The sequence below is a fragment of the Esox lucius genome, chromosome 17 (assembly GCF_011004845.1).
Source record: "Esox lucius isolate fEsoLuc1 chromosome 17, fEsoLuc1.pri, whole genome shotgun sequence".
Taxonomy (NCBI): Eukaryota; Metazoa; Chordata; class Actinopteri; order Esociformes; family Esocidae; genus Esox; species Esox lucius.
The window spans coordinates 48,328,758-48,352,045 of NC_047585.1; the positions used below are offsets into that span (position 1 = coordinate 48,328,758).

The following is a 23,288-nucleotide window of genomic DNA, read 5'->3' on the forward strand; positions in this document are numbered from 1 at the left end:
GTGAGTGACAGAATCTAAAACAAAAATCCAGAAATTCACATTGTATGATTTTTAGGTAATTAATTTACATAAGTATTTGATACATCATAAAAGCAGAACTTAATATTTGGTAGAGAAATTTTTGTTTTCAATTACAGAGATCATACGTTTCCTGTAGTTCTTGACCAGGTTTGCACACACTGCAGCAGGGATTTTGGCCCACTCCTCCAAACAGACCTTCTCCAGATCCATCAGGTTTTGGGGCTGTCGCTGGGCAATACGGATTTTCAGCTCCCTCCAAAGATTTTCTATTGGGTTCAGGTCTGGAGACTGGCTAGGCCACTCCAGGACCTTGAGATGCTTCTTACGGAGCCACTCCTTAGTTGCCCTGGCTGTGTGTTTCGGGTCATTGTCCTGCTGGAAGACCCAGCCACGACTCATCGTTAATGCTTTTACTGAGGGAAGGAGGTTGTTGGCCAAGATCTCGCAATACATGGCCCCATCCATCCCCCCTTCAATACGGTGCAGTCGTCCTGTCCCCTTTGCAGAAAAGCATCCCCAAAGAATGATGTTTCCACCTCCATGCTTCACGGTTGGGATGGTGTTCTTGGGGTTGTACTCATCCTTCTTCTTCCTCCAAACACGGCGAGTGGAGTTAAGACCAAAATATATTTTTTTTTGTCTCATCAGACCACATGACCTTCTCCCATTCCTCTGGATCATCCAGATGGTCATTGGTAAACTTCAGACGGGCCTGGACATGCGCTGACTTGAGCAGGGGGACCTTGCGTGCGCTGCAGGATTTTAATCCATGACGGCGTAGTGTGTTACTAATGGCTTTCTTTGAGACTGTGGTCCCAGCTCTCTTCAGGTCATTGACAAGGTCCTGCCATGTAGTTCTGGGCTGATCCATCACCTTCCTCATGATCATTGATGCCCCATGAGTTGAGATCTTGCATGGAGCCCCAGACCGAGGGAGATTGACCGTCATCTTGAACTTCTTCCATTTTCTAATAATTGCGCCAACAGTTGTTGCCTTCTAACCAAGCTGATTGCCTATTGTCCTGTAGCCCATCCCAGCCTTGTGCAGGTCTACAATTTTATCCCTGATGTCCTTACACAGCTCTCTGGTCTTGGCCATTGTGAATAGGTTGGTGTCTGATCATTTAAGATGGACTGTGGCAAATTGGAAAACTGTCCTGGGGTCTGACAAATCACAATTTGAAATAATTTTTGGGATTTTGGATGCTGCATCTTCTGGGCTAAAGAGGAGTGGGATCATCCAACTTGTTATCAGCGCATAGTTCAAAACCCAACATCCGTAATGGTATGGGAGTGCATCTATTCCATAATTACAGTATGGGGACATCCCTCCCAATACTCAAATTTGCACCAAATGTCCAATATATTGATATATAAATTACAAATAAAAAAAACATGCGCTATGCTATGACAGGCAACCTTGCACTGCTGTCCAAAATAATCATTAGCAAATGTAAATTGAATCATAACTGAACATAACATAGTGCTGTTATTATTACTACCGGTTCTAGTTTTTGCGGTTTACTGCAGACCTGCTTGTTGTTTGTCCAAGTGCTGCTGCTGTACCCTAGTTGGTCAACTGCTGTTTGTAGGTACAATCGATGTCAAACATTGTACTGTCTCTCTATTTCATTAGCCTGCTACTTTCAAATGTTTTAAAAAAGTGGAAAACTAGAATGTAATATGAGTGTTACGTAGGCTATCTTCCTGTCAATTGTGATTGTTTTAGCATCAACATGTAATTTTTTTCTGGAACTGTAAATGCGCAAATAAATACGTTTGCTAAAAAGTACCAGTAATTGCATGAATGTAAACAAAATTATTTGGTGAAAACGGGCTGATTTGCGCATGCTAATCAATCAACCATCACTAACGTTATCTATCATTGATAAGTTACCTAGAAAGCTAATTAGCCACACATTCACCCAGCGACCAACAATGGTGCTCATGTGCATATTCAACTAACGTTAATGTCTTAGGTTAATGTTTTTTTTTTTTTAGATATGTCAGAAACCCCATGTGAAGTCTGAGGAAAGTGTCAATCATTTATGTTGCGCGTCATGTGTAATTTATCCTGACAGTTGTCGTTTTCATTGATTGTATATTTGTATTGTATACTGTATAGCTGTATTTGCTTATGATAAATAGCATTATTAGACTTTGTTTGATTAAAGTGCCATCAGTTTTATTAGTCAGCTTTTATTCACAGTGTCATCATGAGCGAGCGAAAGGGTAGCAGTGACATTCATCAGTTTTTTGGGCAGCCTCAGAAAATATAAGTAAGATGTGAGCAGTAAGAAAATGAGTATCAGTCAGATAATGGACTAAGTATACAGTCCTGACCAAAAGTTTTGAGAATGACAAATATTAATTTCCACAAAGTTTGCTGCTTCAGTGTTTTTAGAATTTTTTTTTCAGATGTTACCATGGTATACTGAAGTATAATTACAAGCATTTCATAAGTGTCAAAGGCTTTTCTTGACAATTACATTAAATGTATGCCTCTGCAATGCGCCCTGTCATGCTGTCAATTATCTTCTGAATTATCTTGACTGATGGCAGCCCATTCTTGCATAATCAATGCTTGGATTTTGTCAGAATTTGTGGGTTTTTGTTTGTCCACCCGCCTCTTGAGGATTGACCACAAGTTCTCAATGGGATTAAACTCTGGGGAGTTTCCTGGCCATGGACCCAAAATGTCAATGTTTTGTTCCCCGAGCAACATAGTTATCACTTTTGCCTTATGGCAAGGTGCTCCATCATGCTGGAAAAGGCATTGTTCGTCACCAAACTGTCTTGGATTGTTGGGGGAAGTTGCTCTCAGCAGATGTTTTGGTACCATTCTTAATTCATGGCTGTGTTTTTAGGCAAAATTGTGAGTGAACCCACTCACTTGGCTGAGAAACAACCCCCCAATGAATGGTCTCAAGATGCTTTACTGTTGGCATGATATAGGACTGATGGTAGCGCTTACCTTGTATTCTCCGGACAGGCTTTTTTCCAGATGCCCCAAACAATCGGAAAGGGGATTCATCAGAGAAAATGACTTCACCCCAGTCCTCAGCAGTCCAATCCCTGTACCTTGCCTGTTGACATTCCTGAGCAAGCTCTGCACTGGTGGTGCCCAGATCCCACAACTGAATCAACTTTAGGAGACGGTCCGGGTGATGTCCAGATCCTGCAGCTGAATCAATTTTAGGAGACGGTCCTGGCGCTTGCTGGACTTTCTTGGGCGTCCTGAAGCCTTCTTCTTGGGCGTCCTGAAGCCTTCTTCTTCTTTTTTGGGGATTGAGTTCATTTCCATGGCAAAGAGGGACAATTAAGAGGGGCAATTAATTGCAATTCATCTGATCACTCTTCATAACATTCTGGAGTATGTGCAAATTGCCATCTTAAAAACTGAGGCAGCAGACTTTGTGAAAATTCATATTTGTGTAATTCTCAAAACTTTTGGCCACAACTGTACAGTAGCACAAGAGGTGAGTCAATGTTTATTGATATAATATTAATTGCCATTCAGATCAGAAATAGTTAATAATCTATTCCTGAACACAATGGCAAGAAACCCTACTTGTTTATTGATAGTATTTATTTCATGTTCACTCTGGTGCGTTCAGAGTAAAGAGAGAGGGAGAGAGAGCATGAGGATGCCGACAGGGCAGGGAGAGCAGACATTGTGAGGAAGAAAAGGAGCAAATATTGATGACCAATTTGATATCGCCATGTTGGTGTTGTTCCAACGACATCATAATTAATGTTGGCACAACTGATGTTAGGCTTAGGTACAGGTACCACTGATGTTAGGCTTAGGTACAGGTACCACTGACGTTAGGCTTAGGTACAGGTACCACTGACGTTAGGCTTAGGTACAGGTACCACTGACGTTAGGCTTAGGTACAGGTACCACTTACGTTAGGCTTAGGCACAGGTACCAATGAGGTTAGGTTTAGGCACAGGTGTCTCTGAGGTTAGGGTTAGGTCAAAGGGTGTGGGGCAGGGGAATATTCTGTCTTTGGACTGGGGTAACCAACTGAATACAGGGCAGTTGCAATGATGGTCCTGGGGCAACAAATTATTACGTTGTAGGAACAACACCAACACGGTGACATCAGATTGTGTAAATATTTATGGTTAGGAGTTATAAATATTTTAAACATTTTTGAATGTTTTTCTGGGGGGGGGGGGGGGGCCCACAGACCCTCGGCTGATTTGGTCCCCCCCAATGTTGACTCCATGGCTATAGCCTTGGAATGCATTAGTGCACATGGCATGGGTGCCTTGCGCATCTGTGTAGGCAGCATTTATGCTGAACAAAATATACAGGTTTGGGAGCAACATATGCTGCCATCCAGACTATGTCTTTTTCAGGGAATGCCTTGCTTATTTAAGCAAGACAATGCCAAACCACATCCTGTACATATTATAACAGCATGGCTCTGTAGTAAAAGACACAGGGTTCTAAATTGGTCTGCCTGCTGTTCAGACATGTCACCCATTGAAAACATTTGACACATTATGAAATGGATATATGACAAATAAAAAAAAAAAATATATATATATCCTATATCAAGCAATAATGGGAAAACATTTCACTTTCAAACCTACAGCAATTGGTCTCCTCAGTTCCCAAATGCTTAAAAAAGTGTTGTTAAAAGAAGAGATGATGCAACCCAGTGGTAAACATGCCCCTGTCCCAACTTTGAAATGTCTTGCTGGTATCAAATTCTTAATAGGCATTCACATGAAGGATGATGTTGCTCTGCTCTGATGCTTGTTAGATAGCAAACTGCGCGTGATGGTAACTATGCTCTGCTTGGTATTTTTTTAGTATTCCATAAAAAAAATGTTTTTCTGTGGCTGCGCATCAGAGTTTAGCAGCAGCAGGGTGCAACTCTGATTACAATAAGAGGGAAACACTGGCAGAAAGAGGAAGAGAAGGGGTGAGGATTTAAAGGGGTATGTCGGTGGGTTTGACGTGGACGGTGTGAATTTTGAAGGGGGGTGGCCTTGTGTATTGACAGGGGGTGGCATTGTGTATTGACAGGGGGTGGCGGTGTGTTTTGACGAGGGGTGGCGGTGTGCGTTTTGACGAGGGGCGGTGTGCGTTTTGACGAGGGGCATTGGTGTGTTTTGACGGGGGGCGGTGTGGGTTTTGACGAGGGGCATTGGTGTGTTTTGACGGGGGCCGTGTGGGTTTTGACAGGGGGCGGTGTGGGTTTTGACAAGGGGCAGTGGTGGGTTGGTACAAGTTGTGATCCACATTTATACCTCCCCTCAACATTGTTTTACTGTGAAATGCCTTGCAACATAAAGATCACTTGTATTTATTGAATAGGCCCTGAGGAGGACTGGTCTTCTCACAGGTGACCCTCGACTGAAGGACTGTATGAACAAGCTCCGACTTTCAGTATCAGAATCTTTTCATGATGTCATGATGGACCGGGAACTGTTCCACAAGTGAGTCTACTAGTGAACCCTCTCCGATTCACCTCAACCCCTCTACATCCATCTACCTCTCTGTACATCCCCCTACCTCTCTGTACATCCCCCTACCTCTCTCTACATCCATCTACCTCTCTCTACATCCCTCAACCTCTCTCTACATCCCTCAACCTCTCTCTACATCCCTCAACCTCTCTCTACATCCCTCAACCTCTCTCTACATCCCTCAACCTCTCTCTACATCCCTCAACCTCTCTCTACATCCCTCAACCTCTCTCTACATCCCTCAACCTCTCTCTACATCCATCTACCTCTCTCTACATCCACCCATCCTCTCTCTACATCCCCCTACCTCTCTCTACATCCATCTACCTCTCTCTACATCCATCTACCTCTCTCTACATCCATCTACCTCTCTCTACATCCATCTACCTCTCTGTACATCCCCCTACCTCTCTGTACATCCCCCTACCTCTCTCTACATCCCCCTACCTCTCTCTACATCCCTCAACCTCTCTCTACATCCATCTACCTCTCTGTACATCCACCCATCCTCTCTCTACATCCCCCAACCTCTCTCTACATCCCTCAACCTCTCTCTACATCCATCTACCTCTCTGTACATCCACCCATCCTCTCTCTACATCCCCCTACCTCTCTCTACATCCATCTACCTTTCTCTACATCCATCTACCTCTCTCTACATCCATCTACCTCTCTCTACATCCATCTACCTCTCTGTACACCCCCTTACCTCTCTACATCCCTCAACCTCTCTCTACATCCATCTAACTCTCTCTACATTCATCTACATTTGTCTACATCCCTCAACCTCTCTCTACACCCCTCAAGCTCTGTCTGCACTCCTCAATCTTGCTCTGCACACCTCAACCTCCCTCTACATCCCTCAACCTCAACCTCTTTTGAAGTTTTACTCATGAAAGTTGGCCAGGCTAATAAATTGTCTTACATAGCTACTATTTACAGGCCCCCCGGGCCATACACAATGTTCCTCAATGAGTTTCCAGAATTCTTGTCTAACCTTGTAGTCATGGCAGATAGTATTCAAATTTATGATGATTTTATATGGAAAAGTCCAATGACCCTCTTCAAAAGGCCTTTGAAGCCATAATTGACTCAATAGGTTTTATCCAACATGTCTCAGGTCCAACACACTGACATAATCATACCTTAGATTTAGTCCTGTCACGAGATATAGGTATTATAGATCTAATAAATTCTCCCCAAAATCCTGGAATATCTGATCACTGTCTTATTACATTTACTGTTAAAACAAGAAATCCACTTGCTCTGCAAACAATGAGTTTCAAAAGCCGTATTATAAATTCTCGCACTACAAATACATTTCTTGATATTCTTACAAGCTCGCTCATCAACGACAGAGTATATAAATCCACAAATGATCAAATTGAGGATCTAAACTCAACACTGCGAAATACTTTAGATACGTTTGCACCACTAAAAACAAAAGAAATACGAACAACAAACTTGCTCCCTGGTACACAGAAAATCCCAGAGCACTCAAGCAAGCCTCCAGAAAATTGGAGCGAAGGTGGCGCTCCAATAAGTTGGAAGTATTAAGAATAGCTTGGATAGACAGTACACTACAATACCGAAAAGCACTCACATCTGCTCGATCAGCTTATTTCTCCAACCTGATTGAGGTGAACAAAAACAATCCAAACATTCTCTTCGATACACTTGCAAAGTTAACAAAAAAGCAAAGCTCAACAAATGAAGTGGGTCTTCACTTTAGCTGTAATGAATACGTGAACTACTTTGATGAAGAGATCATCACCATTAGAAAACAAATAACTGACTCCTCCTTAAATATTTATATACCCAAAATCTCAGTTGTCTGAGAATGTCCTGAACCTCCCTGACCAGGTGTCAATGGGGACACTTGAATTTTTCTATCCCGTATTGCTCGAGACATTCACTAAATTTGTAATGAGTTCTAAACCCACAAATTGTCAGCTAGACCCGATTCCAACAAAATTACTTAAGGAGCTATTTCCTGTGCTAGATCAACCAATGTCGAACATAATTTATCACTTTCCTCCAGATGTGTACCAAAAATGCAGTGGACATAAAAAAAAAATTATAGGCCAATATCGAACCTCCCGTTCCTCTCAAAAATCTTAGAAAAATGTGTTTCCCAACAACTGAATGCCTTCCTAAAGACAAAAAACATTTATGAAATATTCCAGTCCGGTTTTAGATCCCATCATAGTACTGAGACTGCACTCGTGAAGGTAACAAATGACCTTCTAATGGCCTCAGACAAAGGTTCCGCATCCGTCCTGTTGCTTCTTGATCTTAGTACTGCTTTTGACACTATTGATCACTCCCTTCTCTTAGAGACTGGAAACCCATATTGGGCTACGTGGACATGTTCTCGCCTGATTTAAATCTTATTTATCTGAAATATATCAGTTTGTATGTGTGGATGGCATATCCTCTGACAAATCAAAGGTATGTTTTGGTGTTCCTCAAGGCTCGGTTCTGGGCCCATTATTGTTCTCACTATATATGCTGCCTCTGGGTGATGTAATCCGGAACACAACCTCAATTTTCACTATTATACTGATGACACACAGTTACAGTATATATTTCAATGAAGCATGGAGAAGCCCCAAAATTAGCTACTTTGGAAGCATGCTTTTCAGATATTAGGAAGTGTATGACAGAGAACTTCTTGCTTTTAAACCTTACTAATCCTAACCCTAAATATGTTCGCCTTGCACAGTCAGAAGAGGACTGGTCACCCCTCTGAGCCTGGGGCCTCTCTAGGTTTCTTCCAAAATTTCGGCATTCTTAGGGAGTTTTTCCTAGCCACTGAAATTCAACACTACTGTTGTTTGCTCCTTGGGGTTTAAGGCTGGGTGTTTTGTAAAAGCACTTTGGGACAACTGCTGATGTAAAAAGGGCTTTATAAATACATTTGATTGATTAATATATCTCTCAACCTAGTGACGGCCATTCAAGGCTTCATTACTGTTCTTCTAGCAGCAGGATATTCTACTAGCAGCACTAACTCAGATTTTATTTTTCAAAATCAAAGCCATCATTGAAAAATATAAGGCAATATAGTTAACAATGTAGTCTGTCAATCTAGTCTGTCCAATTTTGTTAGACTAGATTGTTAGCTATATTACCTTCTAAATTTCAATGATGGCTTTTATTGTGATAAAGAAAATCTGAGTGCTGCCAGCATAATATCCTGCTGCTAAAAAAACGCTAATGAAGCCTCGTCTGGCCATCACTACCTCAACCTCACTCTACATCCCTCAACCTCACTATATATCCCTCAACCTCACTATATATCCCTCAACCTCTCCACCCTTCTCCTCCTCTCCACATCTCCAATCCTTTCCATATCTCCATTCCTCTCCGCACATCTCCACCTCTCCGCTCCTCTCAATTTCTCTGCTCCTCTTCACCTCTCTGTTCCTCTCCATTCCTATCCTCCTTGCCATTCCTCTCCACCTCTCCACTCCTCTTCACCTCTCTCCTCGGTCTACATCCCTCAGCTTCTTCCCACTTCTCTCCATTTCTCCTTACCTCTCTTTTCTCCACTTCTCTCCATTCCTTTCCACACCCCCAGTTCCTCTCCACTCCTCCCTGCCACTCTCACACACTGTCATAACATTTTTGTCTCCTGTTACTGTTAGGGGCCATGGTAGAAACACTATAAATAACCTGAGCCCTGTGCATTCCACATTATTAACCAAGGGTTAGGTATAGGCTGCTGTCTAGTCTCCTCTCTCTTTTACACAAACAGACACACATGCCTCATTCACACCCATTTGTCTCCTTGTGAAATCTTCAATACATTAAATCATTTTAAGAGTTGGTTAGAGGCAGCCACAGGCATAGTTAGGGTAATCAGAGCACGCCAGACTTCAAATTATCTGGGTGTGTTTATTTTTATGAGAACAGTGAGGGGTAGTTTTTCTTTTGGCTACAGGGCAAGCCACTAATCTGAATGATAAGTGCCAGCTGACACCCCCCCCCCCCCCCCCCCCCCCCCCCACACACACACACACACACAGATCCAGAGATGTCATGTTTTAGTTTCCTTATTTTTTGTTGTTTTAACAAAGTTCAGTCTGTTCTGTGAAGTGCATATTAGGTTTCTTAAGTGTTTCAGTGCTTCAGACTGCAGCGATTGTAAGCCTTTCGATCACTTGGCGTTGGTCTTACCTCTGATCAGTAACTCCCAACATGCAGTGCTCATGCTGTGTTTGTTGACCACCCACGTGTAACAATTAGCGATTAGCCTTGCTAAATTTCTAAACACTAATCATGGCTTGTGAGCCAATCAGAAAATTAGAGTAGAAACCGCTGGAAAACGTCAACAAGGGAGGGGGACTTAAATTCTGCATTGTGTTCTCTGCTAGCATGGCCAGCGTGAATGCAACGACCACTAATCTGAATCGTCTAAGAGAGATGCAATTTCTCTATCGTCTGAGCAAAAACCAAACTGTTGTAAATGCAGGACGCTTCAGAGGTTGTACTGACACTTCCTAAGGTGTACTTGCCTGTCTGTTGAAGGACCCTAATGCGACTTCTTTGTGATTTCCCTGTTAATTCCCTGTTCAAGAAATTTAAAACCCCTAACACAACCTTGGACAACACATGGTTCAAATTCAATACATTAAAACCCCCTAACACAACCTTGGACAGCACATGGTCCTGCTGGTGATGATTTTTTCCCCTGAAATTGTAATTAAATTAGAAATCTTTGTTTGTCTGTAGTTAAATACCCTTGTGCCAACTGCTGATACTGAAAGGGCTTAACATAAAACATCAGTCTGTCATGCCAGACAGACATACTGTTATCCGAAGTACTCCACCCGTCAGATTTGCTATCTAACAGTTATTGTTCTGTGGTTTATGCAATTCTGGCTTTAAATCTACAGGGTCTTTCTGCCTTATCACAGATTTCAGGACATTTAGATAAACTGTAAATCACTTCCAAGAAGTGGGCATTTTTAGCATGTTCTTTGGCAGGCCCAAGACTTGTTTTAGTCAGTCATGTACTGCCTTGGCTAAGTCAAAGTAAAACCTAGTGTGTCCTCTTTGTGTTTGACTGGAGTTGGGCTTTTTGGGGCCAAGGTTCCCGGCCCCACAAAGTCTGAGAACCACTGCTTAAGAGGCAGAGATGGGGACAAGTCACACATGGTCAAGTCTCGAGTCAAGTCTCAAGTCACAGTTCAGATAAATCAAGCAAGTTAAGTCAAGGGTTCACCCTAAGTAAGTCAAGTCGAGTCCTTATAAGTTTCAAGTCAAGTCAAGTCACAGTACTAAAGAGATGAACACACACACACACACACACACACACACTGTCCTCGGTTTCTGACGTGCGCTCGGTGAGAAGCTCGATTTCAAAATCAAATACCGTTCCATCTCTGGTTAGAATCCTGCTGCGTCCATAGCAACGCGCTGTTTTTCATGGCAACGGTCTGTTATCAAGAAATAACACGCATTCTGCACTGGAATTCAGCCAATCCATGTAATAAGGGCTAATAATAACAACCTTATAAACTAATTATTGTGACTGAAAAACTGCCTAATATGTAATTACGCTGTAATTATTCTTGTCTGTATGAGTAAAAAAATTTAACTCTTCGAAATGTTTAGGTGCTAGTTATCACATCGGCGCCTCCATGTTAGCCTTTCATGCAGTAAAGTTAACTGTTATGGTGTAAGCACAATGCTTTTTAGTTTCCACAAACACTTGAAAATGCGCACATTTAATACAGACATTATAACCTATGTGTAATAATATACATGCCCGCTCATTTTAAGATGCCCATCAACATTAAAATTGGCTATGCCACTGTTATAGTCAAATTTCCTTACATCTATTTACCAGACGTATTCAGTAATGATAATGGTCACATTTCTAACAAGAAAAAAACAAACCTAATATGCAACCAAGGCCAAATTATGACAAGACAAGATTAATTCATTACATTAGTAACTTAATCGTTATAGATCTTAGTGAAACTGAATATAAAGAGATTACTTTCTTACCTTTCCTTGTGGTTCTTAAAATGACTAATGAAATTTGACGTTGTTGCATATTTAGCATCTGGCAAATCTTTTTTTATTCACACGGTCCAGTTCAAAGTCCCTGTGTCCAAACGATACTATTTGTGGAGCTCGACTAAGGTTACTGTCTGCCATGTTTGGCGCGGTTTGAATTGTGCAGCGTTAAAGGCACATACGCTGATTAGTGGTGCTGATGTCACAACATATAAAATAATTTTATTGCTGTTTGTTTATTATAAGTTCAAGTCATTGTCGAGTCTTCCACTTCAAGTCAAGTCTCAAGTAACTTGTTCTCAAGTCAAAGTCAAGTCAAGTCATTTTCATACTTTAATCAAGCAAGTCACAAGTCCTGAAAATTGTGACTCGAGTCAAGTCATGTGACTCGAGTCCCCCACCTCTGTTAAGAGGTAAAAAAAATCTTAAATCCTCTTCTAATACTTTGGTCTTTTGTACCAATTCTCAGGTGCGTAGGTGGGAACATAGTGCTTCTGATTCAGGCCTTCAGAAAAAAGTTCATCATCCCCGAGTTTGATACCTTCATCACAAAAATAGATCAAATCTACGACACGGTTCAGAGAAACAATAGTGGCCAGGTAAGTGTTTCTGGTTTCCTATTTCAGCCGTCACTTCCCCCTTCATTCTATGTTGACTCTCACACCTGGCACCTGGTTCCCAGTCTGCTGTCTTGGCAATTCCTTTGGTCAGTGCACAGAAATGTCTGACTGACTGGATATATTTTATATAGTCACAAAATGTTTACTATATAACTGACGTTCTGCGTAATATGCATGATTATAGTTCTGGATGAATATGTTCTGAGAAAAGATGATGATCAGAGCCTGTTTTTTGGAAGTTAGGGTCCCTTCGACCTGGTTGCCTGGCATCATTACTGCCTGGTGTTTTGGTGGCCTGGCATCATTACAGCCTGGTGGCCTGGCATCATTACTGCCTGGTGTTCTGGTGGCCTGGAATCATTATGGCCTGGTGTCATTATATATATATCCTTTATTTAACCAGGAAAGCCCATTGAGATTAAAAATCTCTTTTGCAAGGGAGACCTGGCCAAGATAGGCAGCTGAACCACATCACATCATTACATACATACAAAGACACAACAAAACACATAAAGACAAACAAACCAATAAAAACAAATCGAAAGGCAATTTTGCACTTACAAGGAAATCACAATTAAAAACATTGACATGTCATTACAGCCTGGTGGCCTGGAATCATTACGGCCTGGTGGCCTGGCATCATTACTGCCTGGTGTTCTGGTGGCCTGGAATCATTATGGCCTGGTGTCATTACAGCCTGGTGGCCTGGAATCATTACGGCCTGGTGGCCTGGCGTCATTACGGCCTGGTGGCTTGGCGTCATTACGGCCTGGTGGCCTGGCATCATTACTGCCTGGTGTTCTGGTGGCCTGGAATCATTATGGCCTGGTGGCCTGGCATCATTACGGCCTGGTGGCTTGGCGTCATTACAGCCTGGTGGCCTGGCGTCATTACTGCCTGGTGTTCTGGTGGCCTGGAATCATTATGGCCTGGTGTCATTATGGCCTAGTGGCCTGGCATCATTATGGCCTGGCTTAATTACGCCCTGGCGTCATTACGGACTGATGTCATAACGGCCTGGTGTCCTGGTGTCTTGTTTGCCTGGTGTCATCGTGGCCTGGTGACCTGGTCCTGACTGTTTGTCTTTCCTGGTTTCAGGTGGCAGCCTACATCCCCCACCTGGCAAAGTTCAGTCCAGATCTCTGGGGAGTTTCTTTATGTACAGTGGATGGCCAGAGGTACGTACAATCACAGTCATATACTGTATTCATATAGAGTCTGATAAACAGCTAATGTGGTCGCTGCAAAACCTATTACGACACTGACACCTATTCCTTCTGTCCCCTTCCTCTGCTTATTTTATTTCCTTCCATGTCTCTTTCTTTCCTGTCCCTCCTCTCTCCTTCTCTTTCTGTCCTTTCCCTCCCTCCCATCAACCAGACACTCAGTAGGTGACACCAAGCAGCCCTTCTGTCTCCAGTCATGTGTGAAGCCTCTGGAGTATGCTGTGGCCATCCATGAGGCGGGGACAGAGAAGGTGCACAGCTATGTAGGGATGGAGCCCAGTGGACTCAAGTTTAACAAGCTCTACCTGGATGAGGAAGGTGGGTAAAGATTTTAAAAAATCTTTAATATAGTTATTTATTAATTAGCCCCAATTTAAAGTAATTATCCCCAGTTCTGGTCATCAATATGGTTTCAGCATCCATAGAAAGTTAGTCACAACTGAGGGACAGTATGACCCAGGACACTGTTCAGTATGATCCAGGACACTTTTCAGTATGGCCCAGGACACTGTTCAGTATGGCCCAGGACACTGTTCAGTATGACGCTTGACACTGTTCAGTATGACCCAGTTCATTGTTCAGTATAACCCAGGACAGTGTTCAGTATGGCCCAGGACATTGTTCAGTATGACCCAGAACACTTTTCAGTATGGCCCAGTACATTGTTCAGTATGACCCAGTACATTGTTCAGTATAACCCAGGACACTGTTCAGTATGACCCTTGACACTGTTAAACGTTAAACTAGCATTATATCTGTCTAATATAAGGTAATTTTCTCAGATTTATGTGTTATTGGATACACAGTTTATTATTATTTTAAACATGGAGTTCGTTGCTACACATGGTTGACATGCAGGCTCTGCTTGCATGTGACAAAATAATGAGCGAGGAACAGGCAATTTAAAAAAAAAAAAAATACTTATCGTCAATTATATGAAAATATTTCGGCTACACACAAGATGATGTTGACCAAAAACATGTACTTTGTTGAGAGTGCTTTGCAATTGTTACCACAACATGACCAATTAGTTTGATCATTTAAGGCAGCACCACAAATCTTTGTATGATGAGTGCAAAGAATCTCAATGCTGTCCAAGGCTAAAATCTATTACAGATGCATTTGCCAGTATTACACCACATGAGAAAGGTTCCAAACGGCAAAGAGAAATCACAGATTCAAGAACATTTCACGTCGCCAAAGACATGATACCAATTAACACGGTTACCAAAGAGGGTTTTAAAAACATGATCCGGTCGCTTGACAAGCAGTATGTAATGCCATCTCGCAACAATTTTTCTCAAGTTGCCATCCCAGAGCTATACGAGAAATGCAAAGCACAAGTTAAAACAGAGCTGTCACAAGTGGAATATTATACAGCAACAACGGACTTGTCCAGTCGGACAATGGAGCCCTACATAAGTCGGACCGTACACTTTATTAATGAGGACTTCCACCTGAAAAGTTGCTGTTTGCAAACTGTGAGAACATCTCAACAGGGATAAGAGAAGCTTTAGCTGACTGGGTCCTAGTTAAGAGTCGTCTAGTCTGTATTACAACAGACAATGCAGCGAACATGGTGAAGGCTGCCGCCCAGAACAAGTGGACCAATTTGTAGTGCTTTTGCAACAGACTGCATCTTGTAGTTGGTAAGTTATGCCCAATTGCTCATTCTATTTTACTATTGTTGCTATTGCTATACTATTACTGTTACATATTATTACCTAGAAACCTGCTCTAAAATATAACAATCTTCATAAGTTTCATATATCTTTATTGTAGAGGATGGGGCTGGGGAAGAATGAAGGATACAGACAATCAGGTTGATAGCCAAAGCTCTGAATGCCAGGGCAGATATCCTATGGCATTAATGTTTCATATCTATTTATCTCTGCTATCTTTTTTATGTTTAAAAGGTTGCATTTCTTTACAATTACGAACAATGTAATTAAATGGGTTCATTAAGTAAAATAGTTAGTGCTAAACTCATGAGATATAAGTTATATGAGAATGAATGTGTTTTATTATAGGTCTTTAAAACATAAAGAAAGCATGCTGAAACTCTAAATTTTATCTGCAAATAACTAGTTGTGTGATCATTTGCAAAACAGTTGTATGAGCAATTTATTTTTATAAATCATTGATTAAAGTAAATGTATTAAATGTGTATAATATGTGATGGCAATTCCATCGATCGGCACTCTTAAAGGAGTAAGAATAGAGACAAGATTATCTTGGCACAATTTAACAGTTTTATTTATTATTTGCAAATAAGAGAGACGCGTCAAACGCTTACAAACATAATCATCTGAGGAGTCTCTAACTTAATACATGAACAGTTCGTATTTATAGAGGAGAAAGGGGTGTTGTAAGTTGCTGTCCTAACTCAACAGAACACATTCCCTTTGTTCTATTACTACCTAGGCTTGTGGGGCAAACTATCCTCCCCCACATGGTTAACATCTTCAACTCGAGGAGATGACAACAGATAGATACACACTGATGGGTTATACAGATTTACCGATTTATGATTAACCCTATAATCTGCTGATTTAAGTCAATAATGACCCTAAACACCAGATCTCCCTCTCCTACATTCCTTTTCTTATCCAAACATGGGTACTCAGTACTTTTAACTAGTAACCCATTCATACATGTATAGGACCAAGTATACATCAGTTCAAGAATTTCCACAATAAATAATAAGTACTTTGTTTTGTCTTAGTTTTTTCCCTTAGAAAATGCAGTGAAAAAGGATGGACGCATTGACCGTGCTGCAGGTGTCTGCAAGAGGCTCGTGGGTCACTTTTCTCTCAGCTGGAAGGCCAGAAGTGCTCTTGAAAGAACCCAGAAGGAACTCAATCTACCTTCACATTCCCTCATATCAGAATGCCAAACAAGATGGGGTTCCAGGCAGAAGATGATCAGCAGGATACTAGAGCAGAAGAAAGCTATAACTGTCTGAGGACAGGAAGACACAGCATTTCATTCTAATCTGGCAAGATATGGATGTCCTGGAATCTGTCAGTAAGTCACTGGGCCCACTGCTGGACTTCACAGATGCACTCTCAGGAGAAGACTATGTTAGTGTCTCGTATGTGAAGCCAGTTCTTCACCTCTTCAATACTTCAATGCTGCTAATACAAGAGGGTAACAGTCTTGACCAAGACCTTGAAAACTGAGATGTTGCACTACATCACCGAGAAATATAGAGATTAAGCTACTCAGGAGCTGCTAGATGCGGCTTCTTGGTTGGACCCCCGGTTCAAGATGGACTTCAAAAGTGAAGACAAGCCCCAAGTCAAGGCCAGAGTGCCATCCAAAAATATGGAATGCCAGGAGGAAACGTCAAGCAGCAGCACTGAAATGGAGCCTGAAGTTGCTGATATGTCCCAGGCAAAGAAAGCCAAGTCCTTGGAAAGTTTCTTTAAACAGAGCGGAGGTGCAGCAAAGGGTGATTCCTCTCTGACCCACAAGGATGCTGTGGAAACAACTACCCACTAACACCTTCCATAGACAAAGAGGAAGATCCACTTGCATGGTGGAAAACACAGAGTAAGCTTTCCACATTTCACCAAGCTTGCCTGCAAGTATCTATCCATTCCCGCTACAAGTTCCCCTTCATAGAGGCTTTTCAGTGGCAATCTTGTCACTTGCCAACGGTCATGTCTCAAGCCTGTAATGATGAATAGACTGGTATTCTTGGCCAAAAACCTTCAAGTTTGAGTAAGCAATGTATACATCCTTAAAGAGTTTAAATTTACTATATTAACCTACAGTTGTGAGAAATTTATTTATTTTACTAGGTACTCTGTTTAGAAAGAAACCAGATTTTATACAGTTGAAATGTTAAATTTTATCGTCATTTGTCTAGCTTTGATGATCAACACTGTCTTCCTTAAGTTTATTTGGCACTGTTGTTAAGAAAAGTTTATTTTAAAAACAAAAGTTTGTGAAATACAATAGTTCTGTGTTTATTTGTTATTCATGTTAGGTTCATTGGTATTTATTAATTAGGTTTTGCTTTGTTAAATGATGTTTTGATTTGATTTCGTCATTCACATTAATTCCCTATTGTGATAATGAAATTTCCTCCGTAGAGAATGCTCTGTTTTAACCTGGTTGGAGTACTGAGATAAAGCCTCCTGTAATCTCCTGGATCCCTTATAGACACCACACCTCTTCATTCACAAATGTGCCCCTTTATTTTAGGGTAAGCAACATACATTATGAATATAATAACATGTTAGATCATTGACTTTAGCCTGAATTGATAGAATAGTATTACATGAATAGAACCATGGTGAATTAAACAGTGTATTAATTAACATAATAAATTACACAAAATAAGTAAAAGGTTTTTCAGTTTCATTTATTATTATTTTTTTTCATGAAGATGCAGTTCCCTACAAAATCACCCCAATCATTCTAGAATAATTAATTACTCTCAAATAGAGCTTTTCAAGTCATCTGGAGAAGACATCCTGTATTTTTTCATATCGCAATATATATTTCAGAAAAACATAATATCGCATTGTCAGTTATTTCCAATATCATGCCTTAACGTGTCATCTTCATGATGGGCAGGTGTTGCTGTCTTGAGGTAGGGGGTGAAAAGAATAAGCAAAATTTCATGAAATCACAATGATAAAATATTAGTGAAAGTCATCCATGTAGTGCCTTAAAATTGATAAGTGGAATTTTAAAAACTACTCTGAAATTCACCGGTAACCAATGAAGAGTTGCCAACACTGGAGTTATAGAGACCTTGATTTAGTCCTTGTGAGAAGTCTGGCAGCTGAATTCTGTACAACTTGGAGTTTACGTAGGGACTTATTGTTGAGGCATGTAAACAAAGCATTACATTAGTCTAGGCGAGATAAAATAAAAGCATGTAAAATGTTCTTAGTGTCCTCAAAAGATAAAACCGATCTTTTGGCAATGTTTCTAATTTGGTAAAAGCATGACGGGACCAGCTTTTTGGTGTTATATACAAAATGTAAGTCTGGCCAGAAATTTGGGAGAAATGTATTCTATCCAAAGGCACAATATTTTTTGCTAGCGATCCTAGAGCCAACTGAATAACATCTGAAAAAGGGAATACTTGGTTTTATCTGTTTAACTGAAGAAAATTATTGGACATCCAGTTTGTAACGCCTTCAAGGCAATTATGCAGAACATACAACTGGCTCAAGTAATTTGTCCTGACCGATAAATACAACTGCGTAAAATCTGCATAACAATTAAAAGAAATGTCATGCTGACAAATTATACTACAGTACCTAATGGAACCATGTACAGAGAAAACAGGATTGGCTGAACAATCAATCAATCAAATGTATTTATAAAGCCCTTTTTACAACAGCAGTTGTCACAAAGTGCTTTACAGAGACACCCGGCCTTAAACCCCAAGGAGCAATAGTGTTGAATTTCAGTGGCTAGGAAAACCTCCCTAAGAAGGTTGAATTTTAGGAAGAAACCTAGAGAGGACCCAGGCTCAGAGGGGTGACCAGTCCTCTTCTGGCTGTGCCGGGTGAGATATTAAGAGTCCAATTGGAATAATAAATACATTTCTCTGGGCTAAATCCAGAGTCTATTTGATTTTAGACTAGGTCAGAAATATGACCAGGTGACAAGGACAGGGACACCAACGGGCCCCCCAAACCAGGTAATCCGCAGGTGTGGACCAGGACCCACATCTCTTCCTAAAATTTAAAACTGGAGGAGACTGAGAAAAGTTAGTAGTGCATTCCTCATATCCCCCAGCACAATAATATAGCAGCGTAACACCTTGGAACTGAGACGGAGGGGTCCGGTGAAACTGTGGCCATACCTGGGGGAGGCCCCGGACAGGGCCCAACAGGCAGGAAATCAATCCACCCACAATGCAAGGCATCAACCAAAGGGACACCCACCAACCGCAACCCCCCTGAATGAGGGCCGAGTATTAATAGCAGCGTACAGCCCAATTGCACAGGTGCGCAACAGAGAGTCAACAACAAGCCAGTGACTCTTCCCCCGAAAGGCATTGGAGGGAGGGAATCCCAGTGGCGACGAGAGCCCACCTGGCAAGACAGCAAGGGTGGACAGTATCACCACATATGACAGGCACAGAGGAATACATATATTTGTTAATGGACACTACAAATGCTCTATTTGACCGCTTGAACCAATCTTGTCCATCCCTGAAATCCCAACCAAATTTTCTAAGTCTGTCATTTAAAATGTTGTGGTTTATAGTGTCAAAAGCTGCACCAAGATCCAGTAACAACAAGATTGAACATTCTCCAGAGTCAGCATTCAACAAGTGATTTGTAACATTAACAAGAGCAGTTTCAGTACTGTTCTGTACTGACGAAAGCCTGACTCTTAAGGTTTTGTATGTTCTCATCTAAACAAGGTTAAAGTTTCGATTCAGGCCCAGACCTAGACTTAGATCCAGGGTCTAACATTAACTTTTTTTTTCTCAGTGGCCCTCTCGGGCCAGTTGGTCTGAAATCTACTGGCCGGAACTGAATATATATATTTTTTAACCGTTAGACGCGTACGATCACACCAGTGTGATCAGGCTAGAGTGGCCCCTTGAAACATACAATCACAGCGGTGTGATTAGAACGCATTGTTTAGAACGCACCATTAGCATGCCTAGCTACAAGTAACGTAACTATGGCTGGTCAGACCGCGCTGTTATTTACTCACATTTAGCTCAAACAGTGTTTATATCTTTATTTCCTGATTGTAATTGTTTCAAGACCACACTATGATATTAACCAGGTAGAAAGCATTCAAATCGGGACAAGAAGTGTTACTTACGTACCAACAGAGAGCCAACACTAATACACAGAAATTATATTAACGACTACTATAGAGCATCTTAACATTTCCTGGAAGAGCTGACAACCGATCAAAACCATTGTAAAAACCTTCTAGAAGTTACCTTACCCGTTGTATGCTTTTTATATAGTTTATTCATTTTCACTGCACTGAATTACTGGGCACGCTTTGTTAGCTAGCGGTTAGCTGACGTTTGCTAGCGGTTAGCTGACGTTTTCTAGCTAGCTACAGTTATACATCAACCAACTTTTCCAGCTATTTAGAATTCGAGTCAACGAGAGAAGCTTGCATTGCAATGTATGTAGTGTTCCTTACCTGGCAAGGTGACTATTCAAATGCTGGAGTGAGTTCAAATGCTGTAGTGAGTACTGAGGTCACGCGCAAAAAAACTCATGCTGGGGGGTCGGTAAGGAATATTTGAAACTCACGCATGAAAAGGTTAAATAATTTTATTTAAGAGATTTATATTATGTAAATATCATATCATCAGAATATTTATTTATACCACAGATTAGCACGTGATATGAGACATGAGAGCTGATACAAGCAATTGCTGTTTACATAAATATGATGCAACACACATCTTAACTTTTTAATAAATGGTAATCAAAATATTAGCTACTATAAATATCATTATCATTTGATGTAAAATAAAAGCATGAAAATAAAATAACTGAGTTAATATAATTATGGTAATATAATTGTGTCACAATATAATACTTGCACTAGTTTGTTGACTGGCTTGTGTGTCACTATTAGCAAATGCTTAGGCAGGCGTAGTTAACATGACACTTACTGTCGACAAACCATGTCCGCACTGGCGTAGCTATGGGGGGGGCAGGGGGTGCGGTTGCACCAGGGCCCGTGGTGGTTGGAGGGCCCTGGTGCAAGTAATGCTTCCATCATTAGTTATTGTTTGTATTTTCACTTTTATAATGTGTTTTAGTGGGACGGTCGCAATGTGACATCAGCTGTGTTGTTAATGAATGGCAGGATCCCTTGCACCTCTGCCCAGTGTCACCACGCTATGCCAGTGCATGTCTGTATGGTTTCTCTATCCGTATTCAACGGACTGTCATGGATGTAGTCTGTGAATGGTTTAACCCTCTTCACAACATGACAGGCGGTTGTAATTAGTTATTCAATTTGCCTGTGTGCCACCTCATTCATTCAGAGTATGCAAACATTCATTGGTGCAGCTGTGTGGTTGTCAACCGCCTGTTTGGCTGCAATACATGCAACCCTGCTTTTTGGCTTTCGTTGGGAATACACAACATGAAATGCAGTACGTGTCCCTTGCAATTAATGCTTTTGACCCGTGGAACCTGTTCTTTCCACAAAAACAAAAATGTGTGATACCATGTTTGGGTGGTGCTCTAGAATGCACTGCGGACTATAATTGGTCAAAAAGATGCCACCGGTACTGTACCACACCGAAGGGGGAGAAGAAGAACCACAGACGCATTTTAATCCGAGAACAAGTGAAAATCAAAGTCGAAGAGTGACAAAGATGAAAAGCAAATGTTTTAATACGATTCCAGCTGGCCATTGTTAATGTTGAACGCAGCTGTCTATGAATTAATTATGTAAGAGTGAATTATTATGATATTCCTTTTTGGGGAAAACTTTAAGCTGGACATTAAAAATACTAAGATGATCAGACACAAAAATATCTTCCTTTACTAGATTATTGAGGGTAAGACCAAGAGTAAAAACCATATCCAATGTGTGGCCATGATTGTGGGTCTGACTAGAGCCATGCTGTGTCATGTTAAATGATTCAGTTAGATTTATCGGTGGCTGCTGTATTTGAGGGGATATCAATATGGAAATCCCCTGCAACAATGAAATGGTCATGTTTTACCACCACACTGGAAACCCTAATGTTTTTCTTACTCAGATGTTTCTATTAAGTATACTCAAAGTTAGAGAAATGTTCCGAATAACTTAAAATGCTTATGTTATACTGACCTTTACTAAATCTTTATAAGTTTAAAATGAAAATGTTCCCAGCATGCTCTGCTTCAGGTTGATATTTTGGAATTGTTTTATTATCCTTTTTTGCATGTACAGTGACTGATTAATTCATTCATAGATTTGTCTAAAGTAATCCAATCATGTAGTAAAACAAATATTTTGCACCCTCTACTGAAATTATTGTAACAACTACATTGAAAAATCTTCCTGTAAAAACTTCAGCTGGATTCCAATGGGAATTGTGTATTGTGCAATGCCTTGTGGTTAAGCTTTGTGAAATTCTGTTCCCAGGTTATCCAGAAATCTCAGCCGAACCTGTGATTTCATTTTTGGAAATCTGGGAATTTCCTGAAAGTAATATTTTAACCATGGCTTTCTTGCAACTGGGCAAGGATTTTAATATGACAGCATTGTGTATTTGAGCACATCTGAAAAGAATAGTCTATGAGCTAGGTGGATTCCAATTTATGGGATATGGCGATAAACCACAGCACATAAAACTGTCTCAAGGAATAGAAAACATAAACACCTCAAAATACTAGAATTCTGACAAAGTGATGGGGCTGCATTTGGAACTGCAGCAATTCCCCCTCAACGGTCATTAAACCTGGGTTTGCTTATTGATTTATAATCAAGAGGACAGAGATCATTTAATAAACATTGGTCACCATCTGTCATCCAAGTCTACTTTACTAGAAACAAGTCCAGATTAAACTCCTTGTAAAATAAAACTCTTATTGATGAGTGATCTCATATTGATCAGTGCCATTTTTACCTGAACATCTCTCTTGCAATTATGCTGAGCAGTAGAACACCTTATGTTCACAATATTATTTACATTAACATCAACATGTGTAGGTAGTGTTTGGAGTGTGGCAGTAGACACATTATCTTGAATCCTAGAGACACCTAGGCTTAAAGTCGAGTCAAAGGCTGAGGGATGAGTGGTTGGCACACGGGTCTAATTCAAATAGTAAATTATAAAACCAGTTCTGAATATTGCTTGATAGCACTTTGGCTCCTCTATTGTTAGGATGTAAACTGTCTTGTTTAAAAAGAGAAGGGTTCATCCAAAAAGTGTCAACATTTTCAA

The 23,288-nt window shown here is 40.9% G+C and overlaps 1 protein-coding gene across 2 annotated transcripts in view; it reads left to right on the top strand.

Annotated features, from left to right (window-relative positions):
* gls2b (glutaminase 2b (liver, mitochondrial)) overlaps window positions 1-23,288 on the top strand; it is a 39,254-nt gene that overhangs the window by 3,567 nt on the left and 12,399 nt on the right. The window contains exons 3-6 of one of the 2 annotated variants that reach the window (XM_010865845.3): window positions 5,357-5,478; window positions 12,008-12,137; window positions 13,257-13,336; window positions 13,539-13,702. In XM_010865845.3, the coding sequence (XP_010864147.1) occupies window positions 5,357-5,478; window positions 12,008-12,137; window positions 13,257-13,336; window positions 13,539-13,702 (496 nt within the window). The remainder of the gene's footprint in view (window positions 1-5,356; window positions 5,479-12,007; window positions 12,138-13,256; window positions 13,337-13,538; window positions 13,703-23,288) is intronic. The other variant, XM_020044915.2, reaches the window with a different exon arrangement.